This window comes from Brachyistius frenatus, unplaced genomic scaffold, assembly GCF_029030835.1.
Source record: "Brachyistius frenatus isolate BFR_SWC_R1_liver_20210118 unplaced genomic scaffold, ASM2903083v1 Contig_410, whole genome shotgun sequence".
NCBI classification, from domain to species: Eukaryota; Metazoa; Chordata; class Actinopteri; family Embiotocidae; genus Brachyistius; species Brachyistius frenatus.
In genome coordinates this window covers 185,357-200,386 of record NW_027211009.1, presented here as the reverse complement: position 1 = coordinate 200,386, position 15,030 = coordinate 185,357, and the positions used below count along the sequence as shown (strand labels likewise).

At 48.3% G+C, this 15,030-nt stretch overlaps 1 protein-coding gene across 1 annotated transcript in view; it reads left to right on the top strand.

The window, feature by feature from the left end:
* Positions 1–1,032: 1,032 nt before the first annotated feature.
* The window catches only part of ttn.1 (titin, tandem duplicate 1), a gene marked incomplete at its 5' end in the record, with an annotated part of 76,027 nt that continues 62,029 nt past the window's right edge, over positions 1,033–15,030 (top strand). Inside the window, 34 exon segments of the mRNA XM_069725127.1 lie at positions 1,033–1,180; positions 1,283–1,460; positions 1,541–1,662; positions 1,945–2,232; positions 2,458–2,754; positions 2,847–3,033; positions 3,123–3,238; positions 3,327–3,626; positions 3,721–4,020; positions 4,139–4,244; positions 4,469–4,665; positions 4,847–5,155; positions 5,244–5,522; positions 5,670–5,969; positions 6,061–6,363; positions 6,455–6,651; positions 6,731–6,914; positions 7,019–7,321; positions 8,062–8,361; positions 8,757–8,875; positions 8,987–9,164; positions 9,289–9,573; positions 9,783–10,076; positions 10,172–10,471; positions 10,551–10,732; positions 11,216–11,345; positions 11,463–11,653; positions 12,007–12,436; positions 12,623–12,928; positions 13,298–13,479; positions 13,728–13,857; positions 14,001–14,152; positions 14,230–14,377; positions 14,714–14,879. Of these exon segments, the coding sequence (XP_069581228.1) occupies positions 1,033–1,180; positions 1,283–1,460; positions 1,541–1,662; positions 1,945–2,232; positions 2,458–2,754; positions 2,847–3,033; positions 3,123–3,238; positions 3,327–3,626; positions 3,721–4,020; positions 4,139–4,244; positions 4,469–4,665; positions 4,847–5,155; positions 5,244–5,522; positions 5,670–5,969; positions 6,061–6,363; positions 6,455–6,651; positions 6,731–6,914; positions 7,019–7,321; positions 8,062–8,361; positions 8,757–8,875; positions 8,987–9,164; positions 9,289–9,573; positions 9,783–10,076; positions 10,172–10,471; positions 10,551–10,732; positions 11,216–11,345; positions 11,463–11,653; positions 12,007–12,436; positions 12,623–12,928; positions 13,298–13,479; positions 13,728–13,857; positions 14,001–14,152; positions 14,230–14,377; positions 14,714–14,879 (7,607 nt within the window).

Below are 15,030 nucleotides of genomic sequence, written 5' to 3'. Positions count from 1 at the left end.
GTTAGCTCTTGCGATCGCAATAATTAACGCGAATTCAAGCAAACTCCACGATATTTGCGGGAGCTTGCAATTTTTTTTTATTCCTGCAATTTTTCCGCAAAAAACGTCATCATCACAATCTGTGCTGAAAGTATTAAAACATAAAGTAAATATTTTCAAACAAAACTCTCTTTATTAACAACAATAACTCCTCATTTCCAATCAGAAAGTCTGTGCTCCTGTTTTCATCACCAAATAAAACTTCACTGGAGGAAACCGGAACAAGAGGAAAAACAGGAAGTGGCGGGGTTTATGGGAAATGTGGCCTTCAGAATAAAATTGTCTAATTAAATATTTATGATCAAAGGAAGTGATTCCATATTACTGTATGTTAAATTAGTTTTATCCACACGTCCAGTTGTCAGAGACGTCTCTTTATTTGTGTGCATCCAGCAGGTCTATGTGTTGAATGAACATGAATTAAACAGCATCTAAAGCTCTTACTTTGACTGTAGTCATTGTTTCTATATTACAGTCACAGACTGTCTGTTCTGGATACATACACAGCTTTTAGGAACTTTGATCTCCACGGTTCTCTAAGTTCAATAAATGCATAAACAAAGATTATAACTGACATATTTCTGTGATGTGCAGCATGATTATCACAGGAAGTGATTACAGATTTATTCCTTTATCAGGTAGTGCTTTAAAAAAATAAATCACTTTTTTTTCTGAACTTGCAACTTTTTCTAATTCCCACGATTTTATGCAAAAAAAACTCCACAAATTTCATCGACATTTTTCAGAAAGTCCACCACAAAATTAAAACATTTTGATCCCAACAATCACAAAAAAACTCTGGAGGGACTGATTTCTACAACACGTCTATTAAAAAAAAAACACCCAAAAGAAATTGCTAGAATCTGGGACCAGGCGTACTGACAGTGAAGTGTGACAGAAGGTTTAGTTGAAGCCAGAGCGTGTGACGATGAACCAGGACCATCAGTTGTCCTTTGTGCTAACTGCTCAGCTTTGCGCTGCCATGTTTTGCAGGTGGCAACGGGCGTCCTGGACCTGGAGCACACAGTGACAGACGTGGCTGAAGGGAAGGAGTATCTCTTCAGCGTCACCGCCTGCAACAAGTGTGGACCTGGAGAGCCGGCGTACATCGACGAGCCCGTCAACGTCTCATCTCCTGCCAGTGAGCGTCTATTTACTCTGAATTCAATCAAGAGTCGACTTTGTTTAAATCTCTGTGTACAACTATCCAAAATCTCATCTTTGTTCATATTTTACTCCGCAGCTGTACCTGATCCTCCCGAGAACCTTAAGTGGCGCGATAAGAGCGCTAAGAGCATCTTTCTGTCCTGGGAGCCTCCGAAGTACGACGGTGGCGCCAACATCCAAGGCTACGTGGTGGACAAGTGTCAGCGTGGCACGGACAAATGGGAACCCTGCGGTGACCCCATCCCTGAACCCAAGTAAGACCCCACAGTCGAGGACTGATTCCTGGGTCCGTACTTTGGGACAGCTGTCTATAATCTGTGTTGTGTGCTCACAGGTTCCAGGTGACCGGCCTGATCGAGGGCCAGTGGTACGCCTACAGAGTCAGAGCCATCAACAAGTTGGGATCCAGCCGACCCTGCAGGGCCACCGACGAGATCCAGGCCGTGGACGCTAAAGGTAGGCTGGTCCGCGCTGGTCCGGATGGGAGCTCAAGTAAAACAGGATAACGTGTCGTGTTGGCAGGATGAACCACAACGTGGGAGTAACATAATGTAGAGATTAAACATCTGAAGAAAACTAGTAGTCTTCAACAAACTGAATATTTTATATACAGCTGCTTCAAAGTCAGAGCACCTTACCGACACCTTTTAGAAGTAAGATCCATCAGGTTGGGACTACAAGTATTAAAATCACTATATCGAGGTTGGAGTTTAACCGATGTCTTTACACATCCTACAGATCCTCCAGAGATCCAGCTGGACGTGAAGCTGCTGGCTGGTTTGACCGCCAGAGCCGGAACCAAGATTGAGCTCCCTGCAGACATCAAAGGAAAACCGGATCCCCGGGTAAAGTGGACCAAGGCCGACCTGGTCCTGCGGGCCGAAGACCGCATCGCAATCGACACCCAGCCGGGACACTCCAAACTCTCCATCAGCAAAACCACCCGAGGGGACACAGCCACCTACATCATCGAGGCAGTCAACACCTGCGGACGTGCCACCGCCACCATCGATGTCAACATCCTCGGTATAAATACCGATTTGATTTATCAAACCATCGTCAGTGGGAACTGCAGGCAGTTTATCGATCAACACGTCTCAATGAGCTTCAGAGTTTTAGTTAGTCAGTTAAAGAGTCGTACCAATGCAGAGGAAATCCAGCTTGTATCCGACCAATGAAGCTCGTATGAGGCCGTTCCAATAAAAATGACCAACCTAATCCCTCTTGTGTGTTCTCTCCCACCCTCTACAGACAAACCGGGTCCTCCAGCTGCCTTCGATATCTCCGAGATCACCAACGAGTCCTGCTTCCTGGCCTGGAACCCTCCCAGGGACGACGGTGGCTCGGCCATCACCAACTACATCGTGGAGAGTCGTCAGACCGACAAAGAGGAGTGGGTCAAGCTGTCCGCCACGGTGAAACACACCACCTTCAAGGCCTGCAAGCTCACAGCTCTGAAGGAGTATGTCTTCAGGGTGAGCGCTGAGAACCAGTACGGCATCGGTGAACCCGCAGAGCACGTGCCAATCATTGCAAAGTATTCCTTCGGTAAGTTTTCCACTCCTTTCTCTCAAAACGTATGTCTGCAGATCACGTACGAATATCCAATAATAAGTAATGATGTTTTTTACCTGCTTCAGATCCCCCTGGTCCTCCAACCAGAGTCACTCCCTCCGACATCGCCAAGGACGCTGTGACTCTGACTTGGTTCGAGCCGGACGAAGACGGCGGCAGCCCCATCACCGGATACTGGATCGAGAAGTTCGATCCAGAGAGTGACAAGTGGATCAGATGCAACAAGCTGCCCATTAAGGATACAACCTTCAGGTAGGGAAGTCCTCTAATTACAGCTGTGAAGATGAAAGTGCATCAGACAACAGGGTGAATGTTTTTTCATTTTGACTGTGTGGCTTCAGGGTAAAAGGACTCCCCACCAAGAAGAAGTACCGCTTCCGTGTTCTGGCTGAGAATCTGGCCGGACCTGGAAAACCGAGTGCAGAGACTGATCCCCTCCTCATCAAAGATCCCATTGGTAAGACGTGTGTCAATCACTGTGATGAGTCCACGTGGGCTCGTGTGTATCATGAGCGTAGGAGTAACAACACCTCACTGTTCCTCAGATCCTCCATGGGCTCCTGGTAAACCTGTCGTCAGGGACGTTGCCAAGACCTCGGCCCTGCTGGCGTGGACCCGGCCAGAGCACGACGGCGGGGCGAAGATTGAAGGCTACGTCATTGAGTTCCAGAAGACTGGAAGCGAGGAGTGGATCCGGATCGCAGAGGACGTTCCTCAGACCGAGCACCAGCTTCAGGGTCTGATGGAGAAGCAGGAGTACTCGTTCAGGGTCAAGGCTGTCAATAAGGCCGGCGAGAGTGAGCCCAGCGAGCCCAGCGACCCTGTGGTCTGCAAGGAGAGACTCTGTAAGTTCAGCCCCGGTTTCCGAAGAGCCTGAGGAGAACTGTGTCCTTGAGTTTGAGCTATTTGAACTGATCGTCTTTGTTTTCCGTTCGACAGACCCTCCGACGGCTCCACAGTGGTTGGAGGTGACTAACATCACCAAGATCAACGCTGACCTGAAGTGGCAGGCTCCCAGCAGCGACGGCGGTTCGCCTATCACCAACTACATGGTGGAGAAGCGGGACGTGAGGCGGAAGGCCTGGCAGGCTGTGGACACCACCGTCAAGGAGCTGAAGTACTCAGTGACTCCTCTCAACGAAGGATCTCTATATGTGTTCCGTGTTGCCGCTGAGAACGCCGTAGGGACAGGTGACTTCTGCGAGCTGGAGGATGCAGTGCTCGCCAAGGACACCTTCAGTGAGTTTCTCCTTTATGACCTCTGATCTTTAGTCTGCCCTGCAAAGAAAACGGAGCTGCATTGTCTGCAGACAAACCGAACTGGTTTGGACATTAACGTTTGTCACCTTACCTGCAGCCACTCCTGGACCTCCTTACGCCCTGACGGTGGTGGAGGTCACTAGGAGACACGTCGAGCTGAAGTGGGAACCTCCCAAGAGCAACGGTGGAAGACCCATCACCAAGTAAGGCCACCAACCTGTTATCTACAAACCTGTACATGGTAACTGAGAGGATGCTGACAGACGTGTGAATGTGCTTATTAGTAATATCTGATGTGAAAAAGACAAGAACCAGCAGTTAAAGGTTCACCATCGTTGCACTAAGATCACTCTAAAAACATAAAACTTGTGGTTTTCCTTCATACTGTTCCAAATCGATTGAGCAACACAAACATTTTGCTCCGCAGGTACGTGATTGAGAAGAAAGAAAAGATGGGAACTCGCTGGCTGAAGTGCTGCAAGACTCCAGACAAACAGACGCAGTTCAAGGTGACGGACGTTGATGAAGGGTCTGAGGTGCAGTTCCAGGTCAGAGCTGAAAACGAGGCCGGAGTTGGAGACCCGAGTGAACCGACTGTGATCCTCACCATCGAGGATGCAACCAGTAAGAGAGCATCAAGTTTGCACTGCGAGCGCAGATGTGGGAATTTAACAGTTTTCAGGTGTTTTTCCACCTGATGGGGACGTCCTTCACTCACATGTTTCAATCGAACTTAATAAATAAAACAAAAAAATAGTTTTTGTTTGGGTAAATAAATAGCGTCATTTATCTCGTCTCTGTGCAGGCGTTCCATCTCCTCCTCTGGAAGTGGCCATCCCCGACGCCAGCAGGGAACACATCAACGTTACGTGGAAGCCTCCGGCCAAGGACGGCGGCTGCCCAATCACCGGCTACCACGTGGAAGTGGCCGAGGCCCGGACGGAGCTGAAGTGGCTCAGGGTGAACAACCGGCCCATCAAGGAGCTGAACTTCAAGATAGACGATGGAATCAAACCGGAGAAGAAGTACGTCATCAGAGTTCGCGCCATCAACTGCATCGGCGTCAGCGATCCCTCCGAGATCTCAGACAAAGTCTTCACCAAGGATCCCGACTGTAAGCATGGACAGAGTTAAGATTTAGGAATATAAACCACAACACTCAGAATCCACCTTGAATAATTATCCTGCCCTTTGGTATCAAGGTGCTCCAACCATGGATCTGGAGGCGCAGGATGTGGTCGTGGTTGAGGGCGAGAAGCTGCACCTGAACATCCCCTACAGGGCGATACCGACCCCCAAAATGGTTTGGCAGAGGGACATGGTGGAGTGCAAAGCCGGCGACCGCCTCTCCATGACAGTGGAGATGAATAGCGCTCACCTGGAGCTGCTCAAGTGCACTCGTGCCGATGCCGCCGCCTACGCCATCACTCTGGAGAACAGTTTGGGAACCGCCACCGGGACCATCAACGTAAAAGTCATTGGTAGGAGGACTCATACATCAGTGATTTAGTTTCACACCATCAAGTCTTTGGTTTTGGTTGCCTGCATGCAGCTCTGCTGTTGGTACAATCTTCAACAAAGAGGAGTCGCCTTCTGACTTATTTTTGTTTCCTCTCTGAACCTCGCAGGACTCCCCGGTCAGTGCAAAGACATCACCTCCAGCGATGTCACCAAAAACTCCTGCCAGATCACCTGGGAAGCCCCGGAGGATGACGGCGGCACGCCGATCGTTAGCTACACCCTGCAGCGCCGCGAGGCCTCCAAGAAGACCTACATGCCCGTGATGTCCGGGGAGAATGTCCTGACCTGCACTGTCAAAGACCTCTACGTCAACTGCGAGTACTACTTCAGGGTCAAGGCTGTCAACAAGGTCGGAGCGGGGGAACACCTGGACCTACGCAACCCGGTCCTCACCGAGGAAGTCAAACGTAAGTTCTGTTTTCAGCTCCAGAACATCAGACAATCAGAAGTTTTCAGATCAACTAACAACTGTCTGTTGTTAATATTGATTTTTGACAGAGAAACCAGACCCACCCATCCAGGTGGAAGCTCACGACCCCACATCCAATTCCATCACCGTCACCTGGAAGGCTCCGGACTGCGACGGCGGCTGCCCCATCCAAGGCTACATCGTGGAAGTGATCGAGAAGGATGGCGACCGCTTCGACAGGGTCACGCCGAGCCTCGTCCCCGGTCTCTCCTACGTGGTGACAGGCCTGAAGGAGGACATGGAGTATCAGTTCAGGGTCCGAGCCGAGAACGCTGCCGGAGTCAGTGAGCCGTCTCGCAGCTCACAACCCATGAAGGCTGCAGACCCCGTTGGTGAGTGAAACGACAGATGATTTTAAGTGATTACTGTCCAAGCAAAATTAGATTAAAGCTTAAATTTCCAAACTGTTTTCTGCACTTCCAGATAAACCGAAGGTGAACCTGCATGCCCGTGTGCAGTCTGGTTTGTGCATTAAGAAGGGTGAGGAGATCCGTATCGACGCCTACATTTCCGGGTCGCCGTACCCCAAAGTTACCTGGCTGAGGAACGAGGAGGATGTCACCAAAGAGCCGATCAAGAAGGGCGTGCCTGTGGTCAAGAAGAAGAAGAGCAAGACCTCGGTTTGTGTCCTATCAATTACATCTGGAAGTCCTGAATGTGTTCCTACATGTTCCTAAACTCTGACTTTGTGTCCTGTAGGTCCCAGAACCCGAGGAGGAGTTCCTGACTCCACTGCGTCAGCGTCTTGGTATGGACCAGACCCAGAAGGGCCAGACCGTGCTGATGATCCGTGAGGCCATCAGACCCGACCACGGAAACTACACCATCAAGGTGGAGAACACTCACGGCGTCGCCACCGCCTCCTGCATTGTCAACGTGCTGGGTGAGAAACGAGTTCATCTATTTCAGTTTACTGATACTCCAAGCTGCTGGTCACATGATTATACTCGTATATACTGTTGTGATCCTGACTCCTTCGTCCCGCAGACAAACCCGGCTGTCCGATCAACTTCACCTTCGACGATATCAGGAACACCTCGGCCGTCTGTAACTGGGAGCCCCCGGAGGACGACGGCGGTAGTGAGATCCTGAACTACATCCTGGAGAAGAAGGACAACAAGAACGACGAGATCGGCTGGATCACCATCACGTCCACCCTGAAGGGCGCCAGCTTCCCCGTCACTAAGCTCATCGAAGGCAAGGAATACATCTTCAGAGTCACGGCCGAGAACAAGTACGGCATCAGCCTCCCGTGCATCTCTGAGCCGCTCGTCGCCAAGAACCAGTTCAGTAAGTAACCACGGAAAAACAACGAAGGACACATGCAATGTCACAGATAATAATATATAATATGACGAACACACCCAAATAAATCTGACCCTTTTCTTTGGATAGATTCCCTCATTCAGAGGTTTTAATACAATTTAATAGAGAAATGTACCAATCCATATTAAAGATTTAATTTCAAATGTCACATAATATGTAATCCATCGGTAAATAATGTTAATGAACTGTTTCTTTTAATTACCAAATATTTTACCAATGTATTAAATATATTATATTTGCAGTAATGTATACATTTTACATGTGTTCACTTAACATTTTTATGCACTAAAAGTTACATGTATCCTCTAAAATATGAATACATTTAAATATATTTGTAAATTCTGTTAACAATTTTTTTAAATTAAATATCACATTTAATTAAAGAAAACTATTTGTAATGCTACATAATAGCTCTATTGTTACTTAAATTTGTTTTTTTAAATGAACACTAAATAATTTAAACAGTTTTAAAAAAAAATTCCTTTTAATTAATAACATTTCTATGGAAGAAACATCCAAATAAATATGTATGATAATATGTTTATTAATGAATTATAAGTGAATTATTTTTTACATTATTTTTGTGGAACCAGCCACAGAAACATTTTAAAAACCGTGAAGGATCTTTTTCAACACTTTGACTCCACCCGGTGGTCGTATTGTGAATGACACCAATCAATAAACACTGCTGTTTCCCCCCTCAGATCCACCAGATGCCCCCAACACGCCCAGAGTCCACGAGGTGACGGCGAGCACCGCCCACATCTCCTGGCACGAGCCGAAGGACAACGGCAGCCCGATCCTGGGCTACTGGATCGAGAGGAAGGAGGTGAATAGCAAACACTGGACCCGAGTCAACCGAGTCCTCCTCAACTCTCTGGCGGTGAAGATCGCCGGTCTGATGGAGGGACTCACCTACATCTTCAGAGTGTGCGCAGAGAACCTGGCCGGCCCCGGGCCCTTCAGCGAGCCCACCGACCGCACCATCGCCATGGACGCCATCCGTGAGTTTTATTGAAAGGGTTCATGTAGGAGCCTCAAACACATTCATCAAATTCTGCAGGACAGAAGTCATGAAATCCAAAGTAACTCCGTACCGGGTTTTAACGACATTTCAGTACATTTAAAACAAACTGAATGTTTCCACTAAGTACCATCAGGTCTCATCATCTCAGATCATGTAAAATGCTGCGAGGCTGCAGATCGTAGACAAACAACATATTAATACAAAATATTTACATCCCAGCTCAGACATTTATTATAAAATGACAATAAATAATGAAACCAAACGTCCAAAGATTCATGAAATAGAAACCTATAAATATTTTTTATCATTTACTGCAGACAAACCGTGTCCTGAAGAGAAATGTTAAATCTGCCCTTCACTTCCCCTCCCCAGTGCCTCCTGGCCCCCCCAGTCCGCGGATCGTCGACACTGGGAAGGACTCTGTGATTGTGGCCTGGAAGCCCCCTCTGTACAACGGAGGAGGAGACATCTTGGGATACCATGTTGAGAAGGTACAGACAGTTCATTCTCCTGGACTGCTGATTTAATTCTACCAACATCTGCCGAACCACCAACAGAAATCTTGGTCCTGGATGATGTTGAACTGTTTTTACTGGTCCCAGGTTTTGGTCGGAGAGAAGGACTGGACCCGCAGCACAGAGTTCAGGTGCAAAGAGCTGATGTACACCGTTACTGGCCTCACCGAGGGCGCAGATTACTACATCCGGGTCGTCGCCGTCAACGACGCCGGTCCTGGAGCTCCCGGCGTGACTGAACCCGTCACCGTCACAGAGCCTCAAGGTACCGACAGTTTTATGAGGACTGATCCGAGGGCGGAGCTTAATCTGTGATTGTTTCTAAGAAAATGTTCAAGGTTGCTGTTACATCTTAAAAATCAATCTTATTACCCCTCTGTGTCGGTCAGAACTTCCTGCTGTGGAATTTAATGACTCTGTGAAGCACGGCATCATGATCAAGGCCGGCGAGTCCCTGAGGCTCCCTGCCGTGGTGACGGGACGACCGCAGCCGGAGGTCAAATGGGCCAAAGACGAGGCTGAGGTCGACAAAGAGAGAGTGGTTTTGGAGACGGAGGGCAAGCACAGCGTGCTGTTCATTAAGAAGGTGGTGAGGGCGGATCATGGAAAGTACCAGATCACCGGCACCAACAGCAGTGGCACCAAAACCGCCGATACCAGAGTGGACATCATGGGTCAGTGTCACAAAAACAAACGCAGCATTAAAATCTCTGACAAGGTCGAGGAGGCTCATGCGTTGTTATTCATTTGTGGTGCACTAAGGAAATGCGTTGAGATGTTTTTGTTGAGTTTTAACTTCAGTACATAAGAGAAACATGGAAACTCCAAGCTGACATAAAAAATCTTTACCTGGCTGGCATTTTACTGGTCTGTGTCTCTACAGATGTGCCCGGACCAGTGGTGGACCTGAAGACCATCCTCGTGACCAAGAAGAACATCGTCATCACCTGGTCCGACCCGGTGGACAACGGCGGCAGCGACATCATTGGCTACGAGGTGCTGAGGAAGGACGCCAAGATGAAGCTCTTCCGCCAGCCCGTCGAGATGGCGTCCTGCAAGTGCGACATCCAGGACCTGCTGGCCGGCGAGGAGTACGACTTGAGGGTTATCGCAAGGAACAAGTATGGCAATGGAGTTCCCACAGACCTGGGACCCATCCTGGCTGAGGATGCCAAAGGTAAACCCACTGAAAGATGAAATTAGCTCACATTTATTCTGTACCTGAAGAGAAACAGCTGCCCAGTCATGGCTAAACTCAACACAACGTTCCAGGTACTCCATCCGCCCCCGAGAAACTGCACTACACCGACAGAAGCAAGACCTCCATCACTCTGGCCTGGCAGCCGCCTCGCACCGACGGCGGCAGCCCCATTCAAGGCTACTATGTGGAGAAGATGAGGTCCGACAGCAACGAGTTTGACGTGGCCAACCGCAAGGTCTTCACAGAGTGCTGTGGAACCATTGAGAACCTGTCGGAGAACCAGGAGTACCAGTTCCGCGTCAAAGCTGTGAATGAGGTCGGGGATGGAGAACCGTCCAAGCCGATCACCGTCAAGATCCAGGACGATGAAAGTACGTGAAAACCTTTTACGTTAAAATTATACTTTTGTGTGAAAGTGTGAAGGACTGACACCTGTTTTTTTGTGCGCAGTTGCTCCGGTCATTACGATCCTGAAGTTCTTCAAGCGCAACGCCATCATCGTGAAGAAAGGTGCAGCCGTCGACATCCCGGCCGAGGTGAGAGGACTTCCTCTGCCGACGCTGCAGTGGATGAAGGACGACGTGGTGATCGACAAGCCCGACGAGGAGAAGATGACGATGGAGACCGAAGAGGTGAGAAACGGATCGGAATCCACAAATCAAAGCCGCTCCACAGCCTTCACGGCGTTCCCACAGATCATCAATCTGCTGATGGTACTCGTATTTACATTTCTTCTCTCCACTGAGTCTCTCCATCCTCTTGTTCCCATTTTCCTTCTATTTTACCTCTATGTTTTCATGGTATTGATCACTGACACTGTAGAGGTTGGTTGATTAACGGACTACATTTTGGGATTCGTCATTTTTGGACATCTATCATTTTTCTTGGATACTTCTTTTACAGGAGTTTTGGTCATGGACTGAGGCAGCGAAACCTTAAAAAGAATAAGGCCTCTACTGAGCACATTCCTGCTCACCAGAGGATGAACCCTTCATTTACTGACAGCCTTTCATCAAGTGCCCACTACAGAACAAATGTGACCTGTGATTCTCAGACTGAAATCCTCCAGTTTGGTTCGACGAGCAGACGACAAGCTAAATTGTTTTTATCTTCAGGTGAACCGGACAACGATGAAGACAAAGATTGCCATCCCAGAAACCATCAGGCAGGACAAAGGCAACTACAAGCTGGTGGCTGAAAACTGCTACGGCAAATCTCAGCATGTGATCTGGGTCGAAATCCTCGGTAAGCTCCAGAGTCCCCCGTCTGGTTTACTGTTGATGTGTCACAGAGCTGTTGTTCAAAAGTTGTTTTCATGTCTACACGTTGAGCGTTAACGTTGACCCAACCTTGCGTCTTCAGACCGTCCTCTTCCTCCAAGGAACATAGTGGTCTCGGATATCAAGGGGGACTCGTGCTACCTGACCTGGGACGCCCCAGAGGACAACGGAGGCAGCGAGCTCACCAACTACATCGTGGAGCGCAGAGACGCCAGCAAGAAGAAGTCCGACTTTGACGTTCTGACCATCAACCTCATCGACAGGAGATACGGGGTCAGTAAAGTCTGGAACCGAAACCGGGACAGAAAGTCAAATAAAGCCTGTTATAAATTAAGCATGGAGGTTTTTCACCATTTAAAATGATGATTTCTTCAATTTAACCCGACAGAAACTTTATTTGTCCAAATATTCGGAATAATTTACAAAAAATTTCTTTGGAAGTAAAGATGCATGACGTTGTCAATAATGAAACAAGATTAAATACATGTTAATGTGGATTTAAATGGGACCACATTAAAAACTTAAAACAATTTTCTCAATATGAGAATCCCAGAACAGTGAAGTATATCTGAACAGAGTTTGATGCTGTCGTTAAATGCTTTGCTGTCCCGGTTCTGCTCCGTCAGGTCTACAAACTGGACCTGAACGGTTCCTACCAGTTCAGGATCAAAGCTGAAAACAAGTACGGCGTCAGCGACGGCTGCGACTCGGAGAAAGTGCAGCTGAGGGATCCGTTCGGCCTCCCCGGACCTCCACGCAACCCCAAAATCATCGCAGCCACGGGGACCACCATGACGCTGACCTGGGACCCGCCTCTGGAAAATGGCGGCTCCACCATCCAGGGCTACTGGTTGGAGAAGAGGGAGCGCGGTGCTGTGTACTGGGGTCGTGTCAACCGGTCTCCGGTCACCAAACCAGCTGTGAAGGGTCTGCAGTACACCGTGCTGAGGCTCATCGAGGGCGCTGAGTACCAGTTCAGGATCGCTGCCTGCAATGCCGCAGGAGTCGGACCGCCCAGCGAGGCCAGCGAGTGCCGCTTCGCCATGGACCCATGCAGTGAGTGACCGTTTTTTTTTATGGTGTGACACTATTTTAAACTCAGACCTGATTTTCTGTCGAGCTGTCTCCCTGAAATTTAAATGGTTTTATTCAGTCTCATCACACCACAGCTGGTCATAAGATGCACTGACAGAGCGAGAGCTCGTTATCTGACAGGATAAAGACTAAGTTCTCCTTTCGTAGAAACGGCGAGCCCACCTGGAACCCCCGAGGTTAAAGACAAGACCAAGAGCAGCATCACGCTCACGTGGAGCCCCCCGGAGAAAGATGGAGGCAGCCCCATTAAGGGTTATATCGTGGAGGTCCACGAGGAGGGCTCTCCTGACTGGAGGGTGGTGAACCCCGCAGACAAGCTCCACCCAACCACTGAAATCACCGTCCCTGACCTGAAGGAGGGCAAGAAGTGCAAGTTCAGGATTTACGCTGTGAACGCCGCCGGAAACTCTGAACCCGCCAAGACGTCGGATATCCTGGTTCAGGACATCCTGCGTAAGAGACGTGTAGTGATGTCCTTCCTTCAGATAATTCTTCTGACAGCTGATAGAGATCTCTTAGTTAAAACTGTTGTTGCAGGTTTAAAATCAATGATGGCATCCCATAAGGATCAATATCTCTGGTAGTTACTGTGGACATAAATATTTAGTTTCTGATTAGAAATTTGCAGCAGCCATTTCTACACTGATGAGGTCATTTTGTACAGTGGCAGAAATTTAAGGTGATTTCAAAGCAGATTTTATATCCAAATTGACTGGAAAAAAGACTGCAGTTTGATCTGAACTGTAGTTTGCAGATATACAAACGTATTTTTTAAAAAAACAGAAGCTTCACAAACCCTTATTATCTACGATTATTTTCCAGTCGAGCCGACTCTGAGTCTGGATGTGAGCGCTCACGACCTGCTGAACTGCAGAGCGGGAACCACTTTGAGAATCCCCGTCACCATCACCGGACGACCCGTTCCCAAAGTCACCTGGAACTTCGACGGAACCGCCGAGACCGAGAAGAAGAACGAAGTGCACACGCTGCCCGTTGACTCCGAGGTCTGACTTCATCCGGGACAGATTAGTTTGTGTTAAGGCTATGAACAACAACAACTTCTGTCAGAACAACATCATAATTATCATTTAAAAAATGTCCAAAAACATCTATCTAAATCATCTTTAAAACCATTGAAGTGATAAAGTTAATTCAGCCTTAATAATGCTACAAGATCAGATTAAATTATAAATAAATCAGTTTCTGGTTCAGTTTGTCGAATTAGTGTAACATGCTGCTGTTTTCGTCTCAGATACACTCGACCGACACAACGTCGGTGGTCTCGATCCTGGAGAGCAAACTGAGCCACAGCGGACGATTCATCCTTAACGCAGAGAATCCTGCCGGACACAGAGTCCTCAAAGTCAGAGTCAACGTGCTCGGTACGTGGAGGGTTAACCATCCAAAGAGAGTGTGTGTGGTGAAGAGCAGGCTGGCACAGCCGGAGTAACAATTAAAAAACAGGACTCGATTGAGATCCAGTCAGTCTACTGGTTTTTAAGTTATGTTTTTTGTGGATCCGCAGACCTTCCCGGACCGCCGAGAGACTTGAAGGTGAGCGACGTAACGAGGGGAACCTGCAGACTCACCTGGAAACCTCCCGAGAGTGATGGTGGAGAGAGGGTGAAGAGCTACTTCATTGAGAAGAAGACAGTGGAGGGCAAAGCCTGGACCAAAGTACGACCCTTGACACGCTGTGACAGAACGCTTACCGAAACATACTGTGCCATCTAACCCTGATCTCCTTCCCTCAGGTAAACCCGGCCTGTGCTGCTCAGTCTCTGGTGGTTCTAGACCTGATTGGCGGTGAGGAGTATCTGTTCCGCATCCGGGCTGAGAACCGCTTTGGGTTCGGTCCGTTGGTCGAGACCCCTGAGGGAGCCAAAGCCAAAGATCCCATCCGTATGTTTACTTTCTCTTTCATCATGTCCTCCACTGTTTCCTGCTGGTTTTACCTGCAGATTAATAAACTGTGCTGTTTCAGGTCTGTTTCCTGTTTTTACTTCACAGTGTTCCAGTATGCAGATGATGCTGTCATGTACACATCAAAACCTCATTTATAACAAATTCAAGAGGCTTTTTAAATCTGATCTCAACATTAGTACGAGACAGAAACTTCAGAGGACATCTGAACAAATATCTGCACTTTATAATAAAAGAAGTTGGTTTTATGGATTGACAGACTGAAGACTTTTTTCTCAGAGTTCGTGATCTTACACTGATCTGTTGTGTCGGTAGATCCTCCCGATCCTCCAACGAGGCTGAAGATCCAGAGTGTGAAGAAGGGCACGGTGACTTTGACCTGGAAGGCTCCGAGGAACGACGGTGGCGCCCCCGTCACCCACTACAGTGTTGATCTGCTCTGCTGGGAAGCCAGCAGCAGCCAGAAGGAGTCCTGGAGGAGGTACAGCTTCATTCGTGGTTCCACGTCTGGTTCTCAACATGGGAACCAGACGAATCCAGAGAAGACTGGGTCAGATCTGTTTATGGTCTAAACATCTACACAGAGCTGCAGATATTCCCAACTTAATCTGTTTTCTGACCACAAAACATGA